Raw genomic sequence first — 18320 nt, forward strand, 5'->3', positions numbered from 1 at the left:
TAGCTACATTGATGCGAGATGATTTTGGGGTGTAGTCAAACACCGACAGAGAAGATAAAATTATAATATAAAAACAAAAGAAGCAAACTGAATCCAAGGTCCTTGCAATATCTGCAAGTCGTTTTGGTTTTTTGGAGTGTAGATGGACAGCGGGAGAGCGACTGCAACAATTTGCTGTTGCAAAAAGATAAACAAACTATGCGGGATTGATTGAAAAAAAAAAAATTAAACCAAAATACTCATATTCTAAACTCTAAAAAATTGAAATCAAACAAATAAAAAATTCATAAATTGAGTCATACCTTGGTTGGAGGATTCAAAACTTCAAAATCACCATCCATCAATAAAAAAAAAAACTTGTTTTTCTATAGGAGAGCTATTAGGGATTTAGCCAGAATGAACATAGGATAAACAAAAAGTGGTCGTAGGGTTTAATTATAGTGTTTGGGTTTATTGATAAATTTGAGTTTTATTATTAATTTCATTTTGTACTTAATAGTAATTATGCAATATGGTAAAATACACAATTAATGACACACCCCGACCCAGAATGTCCACTAGGACTCTAAATCGAGCTATGATGGCCGACACCTGGAAGGTGACGAAGCTATAAAGTGTAACGACGTGGAAAATATGTATAAATTTAAACCTAAAGTGCCTAAATACAAGAGTGCGCTTATTGGAATGAACCTATTTCACACGTGATGACATAACATAAGTAAAGTACAGTAAGGTAAAGTAAGAGTTATACCATCAAAGGTAGCCACCTATACTGAGATTTGCCAAGAATCCTTGTCGATACAAAAGTTCAACTACTAAAACCTTGAGGGGTGAAAAACAAGGGTGAGAGTGTCATGCTAGACACAGGTGGTCCTAGTAAGGTTCGCTGGAGAGATTGCACTATCTTAGTGCTGTCGAGGAATGAGGGAAAGACAAGGCAGTGATGGTGGCCACTGAGGTGATGGTGGTGATGATGGACTGGTGTTACTGCACTCTGCACCAAGATTTGCCAATATTCCTTGTCGGCACAAAAGCTCTACTACGAGAACCTGGAGGGGCGAAAAACAAAAGGGTGAGTGGGCACAAAAACAAAGGTTTATAAAACACATTTATTTTCCGAACATACTAACCCCTCGCTATAAATCATGTATAGTTTCCAAAAAATAATACTATGTATAAGTATGAAAACAACTGTAAATAACAATGACACCAGAAATACGCCAAACTAGAATATCTCAATAATAGCATAATGAAACAGGTTGCTCATCAATCTATGCTAGTACATAAGTCGAAGTCGCCTAATGCGACCTGTACGACTAAACTGATACTCATCAATCTATGTTAGCACACGAGTCGGAGTTGCCTAATGCAACTTGTACGACAGATTAGGTGTAATCATAATATACGCTTTAGTGCTACAATCACGTGAAGACTGACGCTATTTGCGGTCACTTACGAGTCAAAGTTGCCGAATGCAATCTGTATGATAGGACTACCACCTACTTGGATCCAAGGCAAGCGTGCGGTGCGGAGGTGAACATACAAGTGAAAAACTGGCCCTGGCCTTGGGCGAGCACTAACACCGGGGTGCAACAATGATGAGCATAAAACACAAATATAGTCATGCCATAGTGATTCAATAGTTCTAATCAACATATTCATAGCTGTAAACATAATTATGACATCAATAATCATACCATACCTGTGCATCCCATAGGATGTAGCATATTTCATAAGTTTTGTCGTTACGCTAATTCTTATAAACTTTAGTTTGATCCAGGCATACATAGAGGATTCTTTTTCAAATGTATAAATGGAAACCATCAATTATATATATGTATATATATAATATAAAAAGAAAAAGACCCACTCATAGATCATGTCGTCGAGTCGATCTTGCCATGCGCCCCGAGTACCACAGTACTCGCCTTCCCACACGAAGACCTGCAATTACGTATAATTTTCACCCTATTTTACTGTACTGTACTTATGCTCTGACATCACGTGTGAAATGGTTTCTTTCTCTCTCACCAGTGCACTCTTATATTTAGGCACTTTTAGGTTTAAATTTATTCATATTTTCCACATCACTACACTTAGCTTCGTCACCTTCCAAATGTCAGCCAGCACAGCTCGATTTGGAGTCTTAGTGGACACTCTGGGTCGGGATGTGTCAATTAACATTTAAAATTTAAATTTGGTATAAAAAGTAGTTACATGAGTTTGAATAAAATTTTTCCTTAGATATGCTGTTAGGAGAACGGGTGGAGTTGCCAAACTAGAAACAAAGTAAGTGAAGCCGAAGCAGAAACATATAAAGGCCCAAGCCCAGATAGATTACCAAACCCAGCCCGAACAAGAAGAATGACCAAAATCCAGTTCTCAGCCACAAATCCATCAGAGACCGTTAGATAATTAATCAACGGTCCATCAGCGAAGTCACCATTACAGACATTGTACTCTATAAACCTCATCTTCCTCACCCCCCGACTCTTCCCCGCGAGCCTCCGAAAAATGGTCGTCTCACTAAGACTCCCATCTCTGAGCGCGCTCTTCTCGCCCGCCATCTCCCGCCGTCCTTCGTCACTTCTCCGCTGTAACCACCACCGCGTACGAAGACCCGTATGCTCCGCCTCTTTCTCTGCTCAGAGCACGGTGTCGGAAACGAATGGCCGAGTCGACACTCAGACTCAGAGCAGCAACCGAGTCGTGGACGAGCCGTCACTCCTCGGTCACAGGACTTCAATGCTTGGTACCTCGATGTCATTGAGCAAGCAGAGCTCGCCGATTACGGTCCGGTTCGGGGCACCATGGTCATCCGTCCCTACGGTTACGCCATATGGGAAGCTATTCAGGTAATTCCAGCTCCGCCGCCTCTATTGGTTGCCGTAAATTTGTATTGAATTCAGGGGTTTGAAAGTAATTTTATGTATTCTGTAGGATTATCTGAATGTGAAATTTAAAGAGACTGGCCACAGTAACATGTATTTCCCACAGGTATTACAAATTTACAGTGATTTTTCAATGTTATTGTAACTTTGATTAGTTAATGCTTACAAGTTGATACTTCGATTTGTTTGATAATGTGGAATGCTGCAGTTTATACCGTATTCGTTTATAGAGAAAGAAGCTAGCCATGTTGAAGGGTTTAGTCCCGAATTAGCAGTTGTGACAATAGGAGGAGGGAAGGAGCTTGAAGAAAAACTTGTGGTATGTATCCTCTATCAACAAAACTTATCGGATTTCCGTTTTTGATTGTATGAAGTCAGCTATTGTGTTCGAACAAGTAGAGTTACTGAATAACTATGACCGAAGGTGTGCAGGTTCGACCCACAAGTGAAACCATAGTAAATCACATGTTCACTCAGTGGATTCATAGTTACCGTGATCTTCCCCTTATGGTTAACCAAGTAAGATTGCTTGTCACATCAACTGCAACACACTTCAACTGTCATTTAAAGAAATTGTGGATTAACCTTTGGTCTTATATCACGTCTAATTTGATCCAGTGGGCGAATGTGACAAGATGGGAGATGCGGACGAAACCTTTTGTCAGGACACTTGAATTTCTCTGGCAGGAGGGTCATACAGCTCATGCTACTCCAGAGGAGGCAGAGAAAGAGGTCTGTATCTGACATAATGGTTGCCCCTAAAAAGTTGCAAAACAAGAGCGAGTTTTGTTTAATGCATTAGTGCTGCTGACTGCAGGCTATACAGATGATTGACGTGTATACAAAATTTGCTTATGAGCAAACTGCAATACCTGTTATTGCAGGTCGAAAGTCAAAAGTTGAAACATTTGCTGGTGCTGTTAGGACCTATACAATAGAGGCTATGATGGGTGATCGGAAGGCATTACAGGCTGGCACCAGCCACAATCTTGGGCAGAATTTTTCTCGTGCCTTTCAAACACAGGTACTTGAATATGCATGTGTGGTTCTTTCTTTGATTCCAAATGTTTCAACAAATTGAAGTCTCATTTGTAGTATTCTATAGAAGAGAATACAATCTCTAGTTCTCCTTTTAAGTATTCAATACATATCATTTTTTGCGATGATTGGCTATTGGTCTTGTATGCTTTAATTGTATATGACCCATTTAACCAAAATGTTTGCATGCACAGTTTACTGATGAAAGTGGACAGAGGCAACATGTGTGGCAGACATCGTGGGCAGTTAGTACCCGTTTTGTTGGTGGTATTATCATGACCCATGGAGACGATACAGGTTTAATGCTTCCCCCAAAGATTGCACCAATACAGGTAAAGCTATAGCTGGAGACTTTGTGCATTTTATGATACTAATGCATATTCCTAAAGTTGCGGTGCTTTGATTATATGGATGTGCATCTGCCTGCTGTAAGACTGTCTATAGTTGTAGATCTTTTTCGAAGTATAATCTATTATACATCAAAGTCAGTACAATTTCTGCTTTCTGAGAAGAATGTGCTGTCATAGTATGAGGGTGGCTGGAAATTCTTTAGTTTGGTTAAAACTTAAAACTACAATTTATTGACATCTAATCATTGCTACTTTTATTTACTGCAAATGCAATGGATGTGAACTGACTAAATGAGAATAGGAGCAAAAGAATGTTGGTGTACTCTTAAGTTATCTAACTATAGAAAATTTTCTAGATGAGCAATTTTGTTTATTCTTTGTCTCTCGCTATTGTATAGCGAATTCCGAAGGTGTGTCTCACAGCTTGGAAAGTTATGAGTATGGAGAGAAAAACTACAATCCATTTATGACGTTGCAATCCAAGAAACTCTGGTTTGACAAGTTAAAACTCCACAGACTTGGTTCGTTTTGTTATTGCTTAATAGAATAGTAAATGGGTGATGATTCCTCTATGGATGTGGCCATCTAATCCATCAATGTCTGGGCTCCTTCTGTTTGAGAGTCTTTGTCCAGATTGTGTATTTGTCAACTTTGTAATGTATAGTTTGTTGTTTGGCTGAGAAAATTTTCGGTGCAAATTCTTTCTTTTGGTCTTCTGATGTATAATAGTTGGATTAATAATTTCTTCTGCTCCACAAAATCATGTAGTTCTAGTATTCTTTGTTAAGAATGGATGCCTTGTTAAAGTTCAATTTGATTGTCAATTGTCTAGAGTGTTTCAAACTTCACATGCCAAGTTTGTAGGCATGCATGCCTTTTCTTCTCAAAAACATTCATTGGTTGCTTCTAGGTGGTGATCACACCAATTTGGAAGAAGGATGACGATAGAGAAGGAGTTCTGAATGCTGCATCATCTGTAAAAGAAGCATTGCAGACTGCAGGCATTAGAGTTAAACTCGATGACTCTGATCAGAGAACCCCAGGATGGAAATTCAATTTCTGGGAGATGAAGGTTTGCATTCATTCTTATGAGTCGAGCATCTTTTATATTTACAAGTTCTCAGAGAGATGAGTTGAAAAGCTATCATCTATTAGCCATCTCTTCTTTCTCATTGTTTGACTTGTCTTGCCTGAGATAACTCTTGGGATGTTCGCCCGACACTTGTATGAATAAAATCTGCGTTTCCTCTTTCTTAAACTGGCATTGGTCAATTGTGAATGTATATTGGATCTATTCTTGTAAGATAAAAATTGATGTCTGACAATGTTCTCTTATTGTCAATTATCTCATCAACTCCCCTTGATTTTGTAGGGAGTCCCTGTAAGAATTGAAATTGGCCCTCGTGATGTTTCAAGCCAGACTGTGGTTATATGTAGAAGAGATGTTCCTGGAAAGCAAGGGAAGGTCTTCGGAATATCCATGGAGCCGTCAATTTTGGAGGCTCATATCAAGGACAAGTTGGATGAGATTCAGTCATCACTTTTGGAAAAAGCAAAATCATTCCGAGATTGGTGCGTTCTTGCTCCAAAATTAATTACTCTATAGTCTAAATATGCTTTCTCCTTCAGAGTTTATGAAACAGTACTAGTAAAGATAATTTATAGTAACACGTATTACTTCACTTTATAGTCTTAAGATGCTTTTCTCCTTCTTATGCTCCTACATGTATTACTTTTGCACTTTGATTGGAAAATTATGTAGGTATCGACTTGAAGAATGTTTAATATTTTTTTATTTTTTCGTTTGCAGTAATATTGTTGATGTCAGCTCATATGATGAACTCAAAGTTGCAATCTCCCAGGGCAAATGGGCAAGAGGTCCTTGGTCGGCTAGGTATGTTTATTCCCGAATTCTTTTAAAATGGATTGATTCGCTAATTGCATAATGAATACTATTTCTAGCTGGGGTGAATTGCTTTTCTGTTATTAATATGTATCTCCAATAATTGGTGCAGTGATGAAGATGAGTTAAAGGTAAAAGAAGAAACAGGGGCAACCATTAGGTGTTTTCCTTTTGAACAGCCGCAAGATATTAAAACATGCTTGATGACTGGTAATCCAGCGGAGGAAGTAGCTATATTTGCAAAGTCATACTAAAAAAGAGTTTTCAGTCTTCCTTTGGAACTGATATTGTCGGGTGCAGCGGATGATCTTTGTTCTCTGCTCCGTCATACTTCCAATACTTTCTTCTTAATTGTAATTTAACAGGAAGTGATGTGGATTTGTATTCATGTAACATATCATTTGCTATGAAATGCGAAAGTGGTTCATGTGCTAGTTTCCTTGGTTCTCATCTTTGAATTGGTTTTAGTTTGATGTGTTGTCTTGATTTTTTGCATTCGGGAAGGAACACTAAAAAGCGTAGCTGCTCCGAAATAAATTGATGTTCATGATGTTCATATTGAATTTTCTGATAGATTGGTCGTCTTAGTTAGCCGGAGTTTTTCAGTATATGAGCTTGCGTACAGGTTAAGAAAATGACTGTTTAAAACAAGATAAAACCATATCAGCTGTGAAAAAGAGATCGTAAAGTTTTTACTCATCAATGTATTCTTTTTGAAGTTATGATCATAATCATCGACTGATGACTGCTGTTTCAAATGTGTTAACGCAGTTACGGTTCTCTGATGTTTGGATTTGCAGGTGTTTTGGCTCTGCATTTTCTTTTTTCCCATATACATATCGATACAGGGATATCGTACGTGATCAGTGGTGTTGATAGGACTCATTACCATGCCTCTTTATCATTTTACATCACAAAGACCGGTAGCTTGATCACAGATTCCTTCCCAGTCAAGCAGGCTCTGGAGGCGGAGCACTTAGCAGAGGGGAAGAGGGACTGCCATAAGCATTTCGGCAACTGTTCCCACAGCCTAGGCTTTCTCTTGTGCTCACCCCTGTCGTTGGGTACGTCCCGCTTGCATACATGCAAAGAACCTGTATGAACAAACCCTAGAATTAGTAGGAATATACAAGCTAAGACAATGTTACTGGTATAGAAAATTGTAGGGCAAAATGAATTTCGTCCAGCAAAACTAGGAAAACGAAAGAAGTTTGATGGTTCGGTAGAACTCCCTGTAACTAAGTAGAACATTCCGGTAAGTAATAAGATATGAGAAAGGAGTTAGAACATCCCAGAATTAACCGTTTACTAGATGCTTAGAGAAGTTAACGACAAGGAGCTAAACAGATGGGTAGAAAGTTGAAGAAGAAAGATGAGAGATTTAGGATTCATTTGAGTATATTATACTATATAGTACTACTCGGGTAGGTAGGTAGCTAGGTTTTTACTTTAGTTAGTAGGGCGAAAAGTCGAAACATATGGAGATCGTTAGACCATTTCCAACCGAAAGAGGGCTAGATGGCTCGTTTTAGCCAACCACCCAAGAAAATAATATTTTAATGAACACTGCAAGGTCATATTTCTTACCATCTCCAACCAAGGGTCAGGCCAATCATAGCCTTGTCACAAAAAAACCATCTTTAACCGAGGGCCAAAGGGCCAAACATAATTTATTATTTTAATTGAATTACTATGGTTACTTAAATTAAATTACCTCAAAAATTTTATGTTATGGATTGTCAATAATTTTCATGTTGTTAAATGTTTTTAAAAATGTTGTTTAAGTTTCATGTTGTTATTTTTTTTTATGTTGTTTAATGTTACTTAATGTTATTTAATGTTGTTTAATATTGTTTAATGTTGTTTCATGTTACTTAATGTAAAATATATATATATATATATATAAATAAAAACTATAAAAAAAAAAAATCAAAATATGACGTTAGTATGTGGCCCCGCCCAGGGCCGGCTAGCTGGCTCATTTGGGCTGCCCGGCTGGCCCTTTGGCCCTTTTTTTGTCCAATGGGGCTCACGAGTCCTTTGCCCTGGCCCTTGGTCGGAGATGGTTTTCGGGCTATTTTTGGCCCTCTGGCCCTCTGGACCCTTCAGTTGGAGATGGTCTTAGGAGACGTATTCTCGAATGGTTAGTACAATCAACATCTTAGGTTCGTTGACATTTTTTTAGATGGCAAAAATTCGCAGGCCAAACCTACTTCTGTTGGGCAAAAATTTGGTGCCAAGGGATAATTTGGCACGTTAATGATAAAGATTTATTGTCGAACGGCTTGTTCGTCAGGTAAGTTTGAATATAATCGACAGACAATTTATACAAACTTAATTATGTTGATTAAATTCGTTCAATATACCTTAGACCCTTTGAGATTTTGTTGGACACGCATGTAGACACAGTATGCTGCTCCGTGATCTAACTTAATCTTGAATTGTCCAATTCGGGCAGTTCAGGAGTGCACTAGTATGTGTTTCGGGTTTGCGATGAACTTGGCTAAGTTTTTTCTGTGAAAAATTCGGTTGTATCCTCCTATTGTTCTTCTAGTACATAGTGGATATTTGTCTGTAATATTCATGTTGTGCACTTGAAGAACCCTGGGGAGATGCTGCTAAATTTTTTACGATCAGAAATAATTGGGTGATTTGCAAACCGCAATACAAAAAGTGCACTTTCGAATGGGATAAGATCTTCACTTGAGGCATAAAAGGGCGATGAAGCATATTTGAAATCATTTTGATGACTAAAATTTCTGAATACAGGAACGAGGGACAAGGAGTGGATCAATTTACAAAATCAAAGTTTTGTCCAATATATGGATGGGACTGACAATTTTATTAAATTTGCAAGGAATTATGTTAGTGCTCAGAACCATATTCAGTGTCCGTGCGTGAAATGGAATAATTGGTGTGGATGACGGTGGACAAAGCTCGATATCACTTATATTCAAAAGGGATGGTACACAATTATTGCAATTGGACTTATCATGGGAATCGCTCATTACAATGTCAACGTCCTCCGATAGTGGGACAGTTTGTCATGAACCTTCTCCATCAAGTCCTGTTGATGATGACCAAGTGATGGACATTTTGAATGATGCTCTTTCAAATGCTTCACTGAATATGGAAGATGAAGGGTTCACTGACCCCGATAAGCATGATAAATTGTTGAAGGAAGCTGTGTGCGAATGGTACTGTGGTTGTGAAGATTTTTCCGTCCTCATAGTCGTTGTAAAGTTAATGCACATGAAAGTACAATATAATTTGACCAATTGGAACTTTGATATGATGATGGGTATTCTTAAACGTATGCTTCTAAAACCAAATGCATTGCTTTCAAATCATTTTGGGTTGAAAAATATCTTAAACGATCTCGGTTTAGGATATGACAAGATCCATGCATGCAAGAACAATTGTATATTGTTCAACTGTTAGTTTGAGAAGTTGACAAATGTACCAAGTGCAATGAGCCTCGATGTCAACAGATCAAGATTTTGAATAAGGTGTGACGTTATTTTCCCCTTATACCAAGATTACAGAGATTGTACATTTCCAACCATACAACACGTGATATGAGGTAGCATAAGGAAAGATGGGTTGACGATGATGTACTGTAGCATCTGGCTGGCTGATGGTGAAGCATGGAAAGAATTTGATAAAATCTACCCCAATTTTGCTACAAAGCCAATGAATGTAAGACTGGGACTTGCTTCTGACGACTTCAATCCGTTTGGAAATTTTTCCAGTGATCACATCAATTGGTCGGTGGTCATTCTTCTATATAATTTACCCCTTTAGAGGTGCATAAAGAAAGAATTTATGATCATGAGTCTTTTACCATTGGGGCTAAAATCTCTAGGCGACTCCATTAATGTATATGGCATTCCCAACATGCGGCAAAGACACTTCGTCCTTTTTTGGTAGACTATTAATTGTGGCAATTATTATACACAAACCATAAGGAAGTCATGTTGTTCAAGTGTCATTGGTATGATACGAACCCAAACAAATCAAACAATGTCATTAAAGATATGTATTTGTTATCTGTTGACACAAACACCCAATTGTTTGAAAATGATCCATACATCCTTGCCAATAAAATGAAACTAATATTCTACTTGGATGATCCAAAGCTCAAGGATAGTTGGAAAATAATATGATGATGAGGATACTGATGATGATTAAGATGTTCACGATACGGGTTCTTCTTCATTCACCAGAAACCTTCCCAGAGTACGGAGCAACCACATTGTTGAACCACCAAGAAATTGAAATAGATACATTATAATTGACCTTGGACACACACCACCAACTCAACGGAATTCCTTGGTAGAAGAAAGCATATGAGTATACCGACAATGATTGATTGTTTATTAATGTACAATTGCTGTAATAAACTATATGTAATTATCAATTCTTTCTTTTTTTTTTTAAATCCACGGCCTTACGCTACAAATATCCGTCTTTTAAGTAATATTTATGCGATATTTTACGCGATAGATGGTTTGTCGGGCAACTCATTAGGGTATTTATCGAGCATAAATTAGGGTTTAGGGTATTTGTCGGGCACATATTTTATGTTTGCCGATGGAGGATCTGTCCTGTAAGTTCGTGGCCTTTATTAACATATCCAAATCCATACACGATTTTTGGACTTTGTAAATTTAATTTCGGCAATCCAACCATCAACATTTAATCATATAAACTATGAGAGCATATAGGCCAAAATTATACTAAAAAAATATTTCCACATTAGATAACATGACGAAATTATGCAACGGTTACCAACTGGCAATGAACCTTGTCTTCTATTAGAGATCAAAGTACATTCACAGAAGATATCACTACATAAGAGATGCATTGCAAAAAAATATCATCAATATTGTTTTCTACAAATTTGAGAAACTTGGTAGGCATCTTCACAAAGGCCTTGACAAAAGACAGATTCTATATGCTCATAAGTATCCTTGTAGTTAAATCACCAACAAGTTTAAAAGGGAGTGTTGAATTATAAGCTTGCTTCAGATCAAATTCATCTTTGAAGTTCTGCAATTTGTTTTTTGGTTTTGTTCTTGTTTCAATGTTTAAATTCTTAGTTGCAATGTATGGTTAATATTAACACATTTTGGATGGATAGATTTGTGACAACTGTTATATCAATTAAAAGCATCTTCAATGGAGATGTCAAAAGATAAATGTCAAATGTTAATTTGGATGGCTGATGTGGCAATGTCAGATATTTTTTTTTTTTTCCAACTAATATGTTTTTTGGTTAGGTAATGTTAGGGAGACTAAATTTATAGACAAAGTTCTGAAAACTAAAGGACATGGAAATTGATATTTGTAGGATCCATATTAAAAAGAAATCAATTAAAATAAATTTTCAAGATCTATAATTGGTGTATTAATGAGGGAAGAGGATCCTCTTCGGATCCCTTTCAATCTGAACCTACTGACCACACAATCCGAACTCTTAAAATTTGATCAAACGGTTAAAAACAGGGGGCTCCATTAAAAGTTATAATAACTTTAGTCATTGGATCAAATTTCAAGAGCCCGTATTATGTGGTCAGTAGGCTTAGATGAAAGGGATCCGAAGATGATCCCTTTCGATTAATAAGATCCACATAATAAAATAATTAAAAATTATTTGACATCACCTTTTCTCATAACAAAATTTGACGTATAAAAACTCATATGTCATTCCACATAGGATTAACATATCAATTGAAGCTTGCTCCTGCCTTCAAATTTGATTAAATGACATTCCATTAAGGGCCGTTTGGTACGCAGACGGGACGGAACGGGATAGGACGGGATAGGATGGACGAGACAGGACGGGATGGAATAGTGGTTCCATGTGATGTTTGGTATGCGCAGGACAGAACAGGAGAGTTGTTCGTTTTGCGTTTGGTAAGCGCAGGACGGAACAGAACCAAAACATTAAAATGACTAACTTACCCCTGTTTCGTCTGTTGTTTGGTACAATGTTTGGGAAGGGACGGAACATTTTTTTTTTCTTCTTCTTCTTGCTGCTGCTTATCTATGATATATTTTGTACACTATACTTGGATGTGTTCATATTTCGTACCGTGTATAACAGAAAACAAGAGACATGTATTTGTACTTTGTTGCTCATATAATTAATTTAGTGGGATAATACGTCAATTAATTTTACGTGATTTAAAAAAATAATAGGGTGAGAGCATGCCATTGGCTTGGCACGTGGCACATGGTAGTGTAGCCACAATATGTATATGGTTATGTATATGTGATGAATTACATATGAAGAGGTTGGCGTGGTAGAACAACCGTTGATGCAATGACTATGTTGGAATCTTTGACACAATTTGCTTTCATCTCTTCATCATCACATTGAAATGCAAATTGTGTCAAACAATATGTATATTACAAGTTGAGCTATGAGACAATTGGATGTCTATGGCATTGGTTGTCATGCAAGGATGAAAAATATATAAGTTTAATGATATTATCTTGCTAAAGCAATAAACATGAAATATCCAGAACTTAAACATGAAATCCCAAATTAAACATTCGTCCTGACTTCAGAAAAAAAAAAAAAAGAAAAGATAATGTCTTACTAAACCCCAGAAGTTGATATAGTTCATATCATACTAAACCCCCTAATGCTCAGATGCCATCCATATACATTTTAATGAAATCTGCCTTGTGAGAGTCATCCATGGTACACCAAATACTCATCATATCAGTATCTTTCACTAATTTCATTGAAATTCTAAGCACCTGATCATATGGGAGACCCATGACCTGAAGCTGAAAAGGTAACCTGGCTTTCGCTTCTCTCAAAGTAAAACTTTCACCTAAATTGTTCATTTCAGTAATTGCTTTATCCCAACCTTCACAGATAACAGCTACAATATTTGCATCAGCATCATTCTTATTCCTTTTCCTCTTCCTAATAGGTTGAGATGCACTGGATGTACCAATAGAAGGAGATGGGGTAGGTGAAGTCAGAGGCATCTCGAAGGTCTCATCGCCATCCTCATTTTCTAATCCCATGTTTTCGATTACATCTGCTGCTGATTCAGCCATACTACCTGTGGCTTGGTCTCTCCCAAACATCATACACAAGCGTGGATACAACAGAAATGACTTATTTGGTTTGTAAGATGCATTAGGATGTTTCTACAATAAGAACCCAAAGAAATCAAAGTTATGACTTTTAAAGCAACTAATTGAAAAAGAATAAGAAACAAAATGTACCTTCACCCACAACTGAAGTACATCGTTACTATCCACAACAACACATTTTTTTTTGTTATCCCAACCAAATCTAGAGGTATTCATCATGTCATATGCAGAGGAATACTTTTCTTTCAAATGCTTCAGCTTGTTTTGTATATGCTTTGGCTCTATATTAATGTCGGAATCATCTCCCTCATCTTGGTGGCAACCATTACAAATGTACCAGCCTTAAAACTGCCAGTCTCACACCTAACACCATCAACTACCATCTCCTCGAGGATGGTAAGCAGTACATCCTCGTCATGATCATTCCAATTACATGAGGTGGTCATATAATCTATCAAAGAAGCCATAATATTACATATGTAGAACAAAGAAACATATTTTTAGTGGAGCAAACATGATGCAATTAAGTTAATATATGCCTACAGCTTTTTACAAAGCTAAATTACTTACTAGTGGAAAAGGTAATCCAGTGAACAATATATATGTTTTTTTTTTCACTGTTGTTTTGGGCAGTATTGCAACTCTTTGGTTTTCATATGCAGCATCACTAATGCAACATCTGTTTAGGCATTTGTTGGGAATAATTCCAGCAGCATTCTCCCAATTATTAGCTAGTAAGACAACTTACGGCAAGTAAGAAGGGACTAAAATGAAGAAATGAAAAGGCCATTGTAACCAGCGTTTTTTTGTTTTTTATATTCATATGCTTGATTCTATAATATGAAGAAATGAAAAGGCCATTGCAATCAGTTTGCTACAAGTTATTTTGCTAAATGTTTATTCTCTGTCTTCTAATTTATTGTTAGTATTTTCTTCTTGCTGATAATTTGAGTAATAAAAAACAAACATCTCAATAGTCTTCAAACAATAAAAAACAATTACAACAACTACCATGTCAACCAATTTTCAAGCCCTTCTTCCTCTCCACTCATCATATATTTCTCTTGCAAGATCATCCCTCCATTGAGTCCATGTCTAGCTTAACTCAACGGTTTCAATGTAGGCTAATACTTATGGTAAATCTTCCCTTATAGGCAATTCATCAAATGTAAGCCTTGCATTTTCCTCAGGATCAACCGCCATATACATTTTGATAAAATTATGAAGTAAACTACATGCGGTGATCATTCATCCCTGAATCTTGATTGGATAGTAGGAAAGACTTTGCAAGATAGCCCAACGTCTTTTGAGGAGGCCAAAACATCTCTCAATGACATTCCTAGCACGTGAGTGTTTCATATTAAAATATTCTTCATGATTCCTAGGTGCACGTGAATTGTCTTCCCACTCTTGCAAATGGTATCTAGTGCCTCTATATGGTGCTAGAAAACCCTCACCATTCGTATATCTGGAATCAACCAAATAGTATGTACCTATATTAGTTGATAATAAATTTTAGTTGTTGGCCAACAAAGGTAAGGAAGAATACTAGGTACTTGTCTATCTTACCGGTTGGGACCTTGAAGCCATTAGCTCTAGTAATAGCGTCACCAAGAACTCTCGAATCTATAGCTGATCCCTCCCAACCGGATAACACATATACGAATTTGAGGTCATGTGTGCATACACCTAACACATTAGTTGCTATATGACCCTTCCTTGTTCTATATCTTGGTCTATCGACCTCAGGCAAAGTGACCTCTATGTATGTTCCATCTAACGCTCCTAAGCAATCCTAGACAAAAGAAAAACTTATATTAATTACCAACTACAAATAATTTTGTTATTAATGATTTTACTATGATGCTTACCTTAAAGCATTTCCATCTCGATTCTGTGCAATCCTCTGGGATAGGGGTTGGTTTTGCAAACAACACGTCTTGCAAATTGAGCAACGCACGCAATACTTTGCGGATATACTGACTAATAGTTTCACTAGACCTAATGAATCTAACTTACATTGACCTGTTTTTATTGTGGTGGGCTAATATGTTAACAAAAGTAGCTACTTGCTCCTTTATTGTAACATGACCATCATCTACCAACCCACCACGAGTTTGTAGTAAATCACATAAAACTGCAAATGCATTCCTATCCATTCGCAGCTCCCACAAACAGTTAGTATCACTTAATCCCGTGATACGATTTATTTCCTCTCTCCTAACATGAAGTCTAACAAATGTCCTCTGCTCTAAACTAGCTTTTTCCTGTTGTCTCCTTTGTTGTTGTCTATACCTCAACAGTTGTGCATTCATAGTAAAGACTTGTGCCATTATAATCCAAATGTTCAAAAGAACAAAGAATTGAGTCTCATATTCATCCATACCTTCACATGCAAAAAAATAACAGATGAATGAATGGAGCATCAACATAAGCAGGATTCAATTACAAGCGTATGATTAAATGGTAAAACAAAGTGGAGCTTCATATCCTAATTGCAATTCTTAAAGTGTAGCATCAACCTTGTCATGCACTGAAAATCTGAGTGATACCATATGAGGATTCAAGTAATGCTATATGACCTAAATGCAGTTCAGTCTTGTAATGTAATTCATGAAGTTTTTAATTTATGATTACCTAAAAATTAAGTTAATTAACATCTATAGTTTAATCATTGTCAGAACAAGAAAACAAATTAGAAGTCACAAAGATGCTTGGATTTCACATATGGATGGGGTTGCAAATTGTAAAATTTTGCTAAATTATCTTTGAGCAGTTTCTTTGCCATTCAGGATCGTGTTATGTTTGTGTTGGTCTCTCTAAAATTTCTTCATTAAACATGTTATAAAGAAAATGGATGAAGATGAAACAAAGTCTCGTCTTTCTTTGCATTCTACAATTGCTCATGATAAATTAAGAATTGGATATATCTGTAAACACGAAGAATTCCTGAAACACAAGAGACAAGAATACGTGTACAAAATATATTTTTTTGTATTAATGATTTTGGGGTTACAATCTCTTTGTAATTTGGTCCTCTGATTCTATCTTCGTAGGGTGTGGGTTTGTGGATGAGTTGTTGATCCAAAGGGCCGTCGGGGCTTGATCTAAGGATGCACAGTTGATGAATGGATCTTCAAGGGGCGTTGGGCTTGATCTTGAAGGTTGATGGATGAACGGATCTTCAAGGGCTTTTGGGGTTGATCTTGAATTGAACGGATGATGAACGATGAACACTTTCCTCAAGGGCCGTCGGGGCTTGATCTTGAGTTGGTGGAAGTTCTTCAAGGGCCGTTGGGGCTTGATCTTGAAGGTTGGTGGATGAGCGGATCTTCAAGGGCTTTTGGGCTTGATCTTGAATTGAACGGATGATGAACGATGAACACTTTCCTCAAGGGCCGTCGGGGCTTGATCTTGAGTTGGTGGAAGTTCCTCAAGGGCCGTCGGGGCTTGATCTTAGGATGAACGGATGGATGATGAACACTTTCCTCAAGGGCCGTCGGGGCTTGATCTTGAGTTGGTGGAAGTTCTTCAAGGGCCGTCGGGGCTTGATCTTGAAGGTGGATGATGAACGATGAACACTTTCCTCAAGGGCCGTCGGGGCTTGATCTTGAGTTGGTGGAAGTTCTTCAAGGGCCGTCGGGGCTTGATCTTGAATTGAACGGATGGATGATGAACACTTTCCTCAAGGGCCGTCGGGGCTTGATCTTGAGTTGGTGGAAGTTCTTCAAGGGCCGTCGGGGCTTGATCTTGAAGGTGGATGATGAACGATGAACACTTTCCTCCAGGGCCGTCGGGGCTTGATCTTGAAGGTGGAAGTTCTTCAAGGGCCGTCGGGGCTTGAATCTTGAAGAACAATTTGACGAAGAACGAAGAGTGCTTTCTTGATCCTTCGGGATTTGCTTGAGAGCTTTAGAGTTTCAAGGCTTCTTTCTTTCTTCCTTCCTTCTTTCTCCTTCTCCTCCTTTCTCCTTCTCCTTCCTCCTTCTTTTCCTTTCTCCTTCTTTTCCTTTCTCCTTCTCCTTCCTCCTTCTTTTCCTTTCTCCTTCTCCCCTCCCCAAAATGAATGCCTTGGCCTCCTATTTATAGAATTCCAAAACTTGATTTTTGGATTTAAATAATCAGATGAAATAAATCATTTCTGCCAGGTATTGACACGTGTCATATTTGATGACTTTTCCAATTTATTTCGATTTTTCGTTGAATCACACGCTACATGTAAAATTTATGTGACACGTGAACGTTGAAATTTTAATTATTGGTCAACATTCATTTCACCGAAATTTTGATGTCTACAAATGCCCCCACTTCAAGGCGCGTCGTAGGCATGTGCTTGTCACGTGTAGAAGATGCGTTTTGAAGTCCCTTAATGTAGATGTCAACCCAAGGGCCGTCGAGGCTTGATCTTGAATTGGGCTGGAAATTTCTTCAAGGGCCATCGAGGCTTGATCTTGAGCTTGACTGGAAGATTTTCTGGTTTCCTCCAATCGTTGATTTTCCGCAGGCTTAATCTTGAACTGGGCTAGAGGATTCTTTTGGTCTCCTCCGAAGGTTTGAACTTACTCCTTTTATCTGGAGTTGACTTTGATTCAAGGGTGGTGAACACTTGATTTTGAATCAGACTTGTGATTTCTTCAAGGGCCATCGAGGCTTGATCTTGAACTGGGCTGGAGGATTCTTTTGGTCTCCCCCTACCGTTGATTTTCCTTTGTGCTACTCTTGAACTGGGTAGCAGGATTCATACACATGGCAGGCAAGCACGAGGTGGAAGTGATGACCTGTTTCTTTGTTCAATCTTTCCCCAATTCGTATTGAAGAGGGTAGATCGGAAAACTGACTCCAAGTGCCGTCTGATTGCTCTTTTCACTTTGCCATGCGAGTAATAACAAGGACAAAGGAAAGGACATGGAGAAAGCATGATATAAGATACCTTTGCTTTTGAAGAAGCAGCGAATGAATCAGCACATATATTTGTTGTGCTTGTCTCCACATGCTTTGATGTATCATTTTCACTTGTCT

General features: G+C 37.8%; 1 protein-coding gene and 1 pseudogene across 1 annotated transcript; one reads left to right on the top strand and one right to left on the bottom strand.

The window, feature by feature from the left end:
• Positions 1 to 2467: 2467 nt before the first annotated feature.
• On the top strand, positions 2468 to 6616 carry LOC103931903 (proline--tRNA ligase, chloroplastic/mitochondrial). The gene is given in 12 exon segments (XM_009341433.3): positions 2468 to 2701; positions 2704 to 2855; positions 2941 to 2997; positions 3100 to 3210; positions 3324 to 3410; positions 3510 to 3623; positions 3709 to 3915; positions 4124 to 4261; positions 5190 to 5351; positions 5652 to 5851; positions 6090 to 6173; positions 6295 to 6616. Coding segments are annotated over 12 exon segments (1641 nt in total). The 5' UTR covers positions 2468 to 2514; the 3' UTR covers positions 6437 to 6616.
• A 7711-nt stretch (positions 6617 to 14327) lies between these two features.
• Positions 14328 to 15634, bottom strand: LOC125475160 (annotated as a pseudogene).
• Between the last annotated feature and the right edge of the window lie 2686 nt (positions 15635 to 18320).

Source organism: the organism of the source record quoted next, unplaced genomic scaffold, assembly GCF_019419815.1.
Source record: "Pyrus x bretschneideri cultivar Hongxiangsu unplaced genomic scaffold, Pyrus_bretschneideri_v1 Contig14, whole genome shotgun sequence".
In the NCBI taxonomy this organism is placed as follows: domain Eukaryota; kingdom Viridiplantae; phylum Streptophyta; class Magnoliopsida; order Rosales; family Rosaceae; genus Pyrus; species Pyrus x bretschneideri.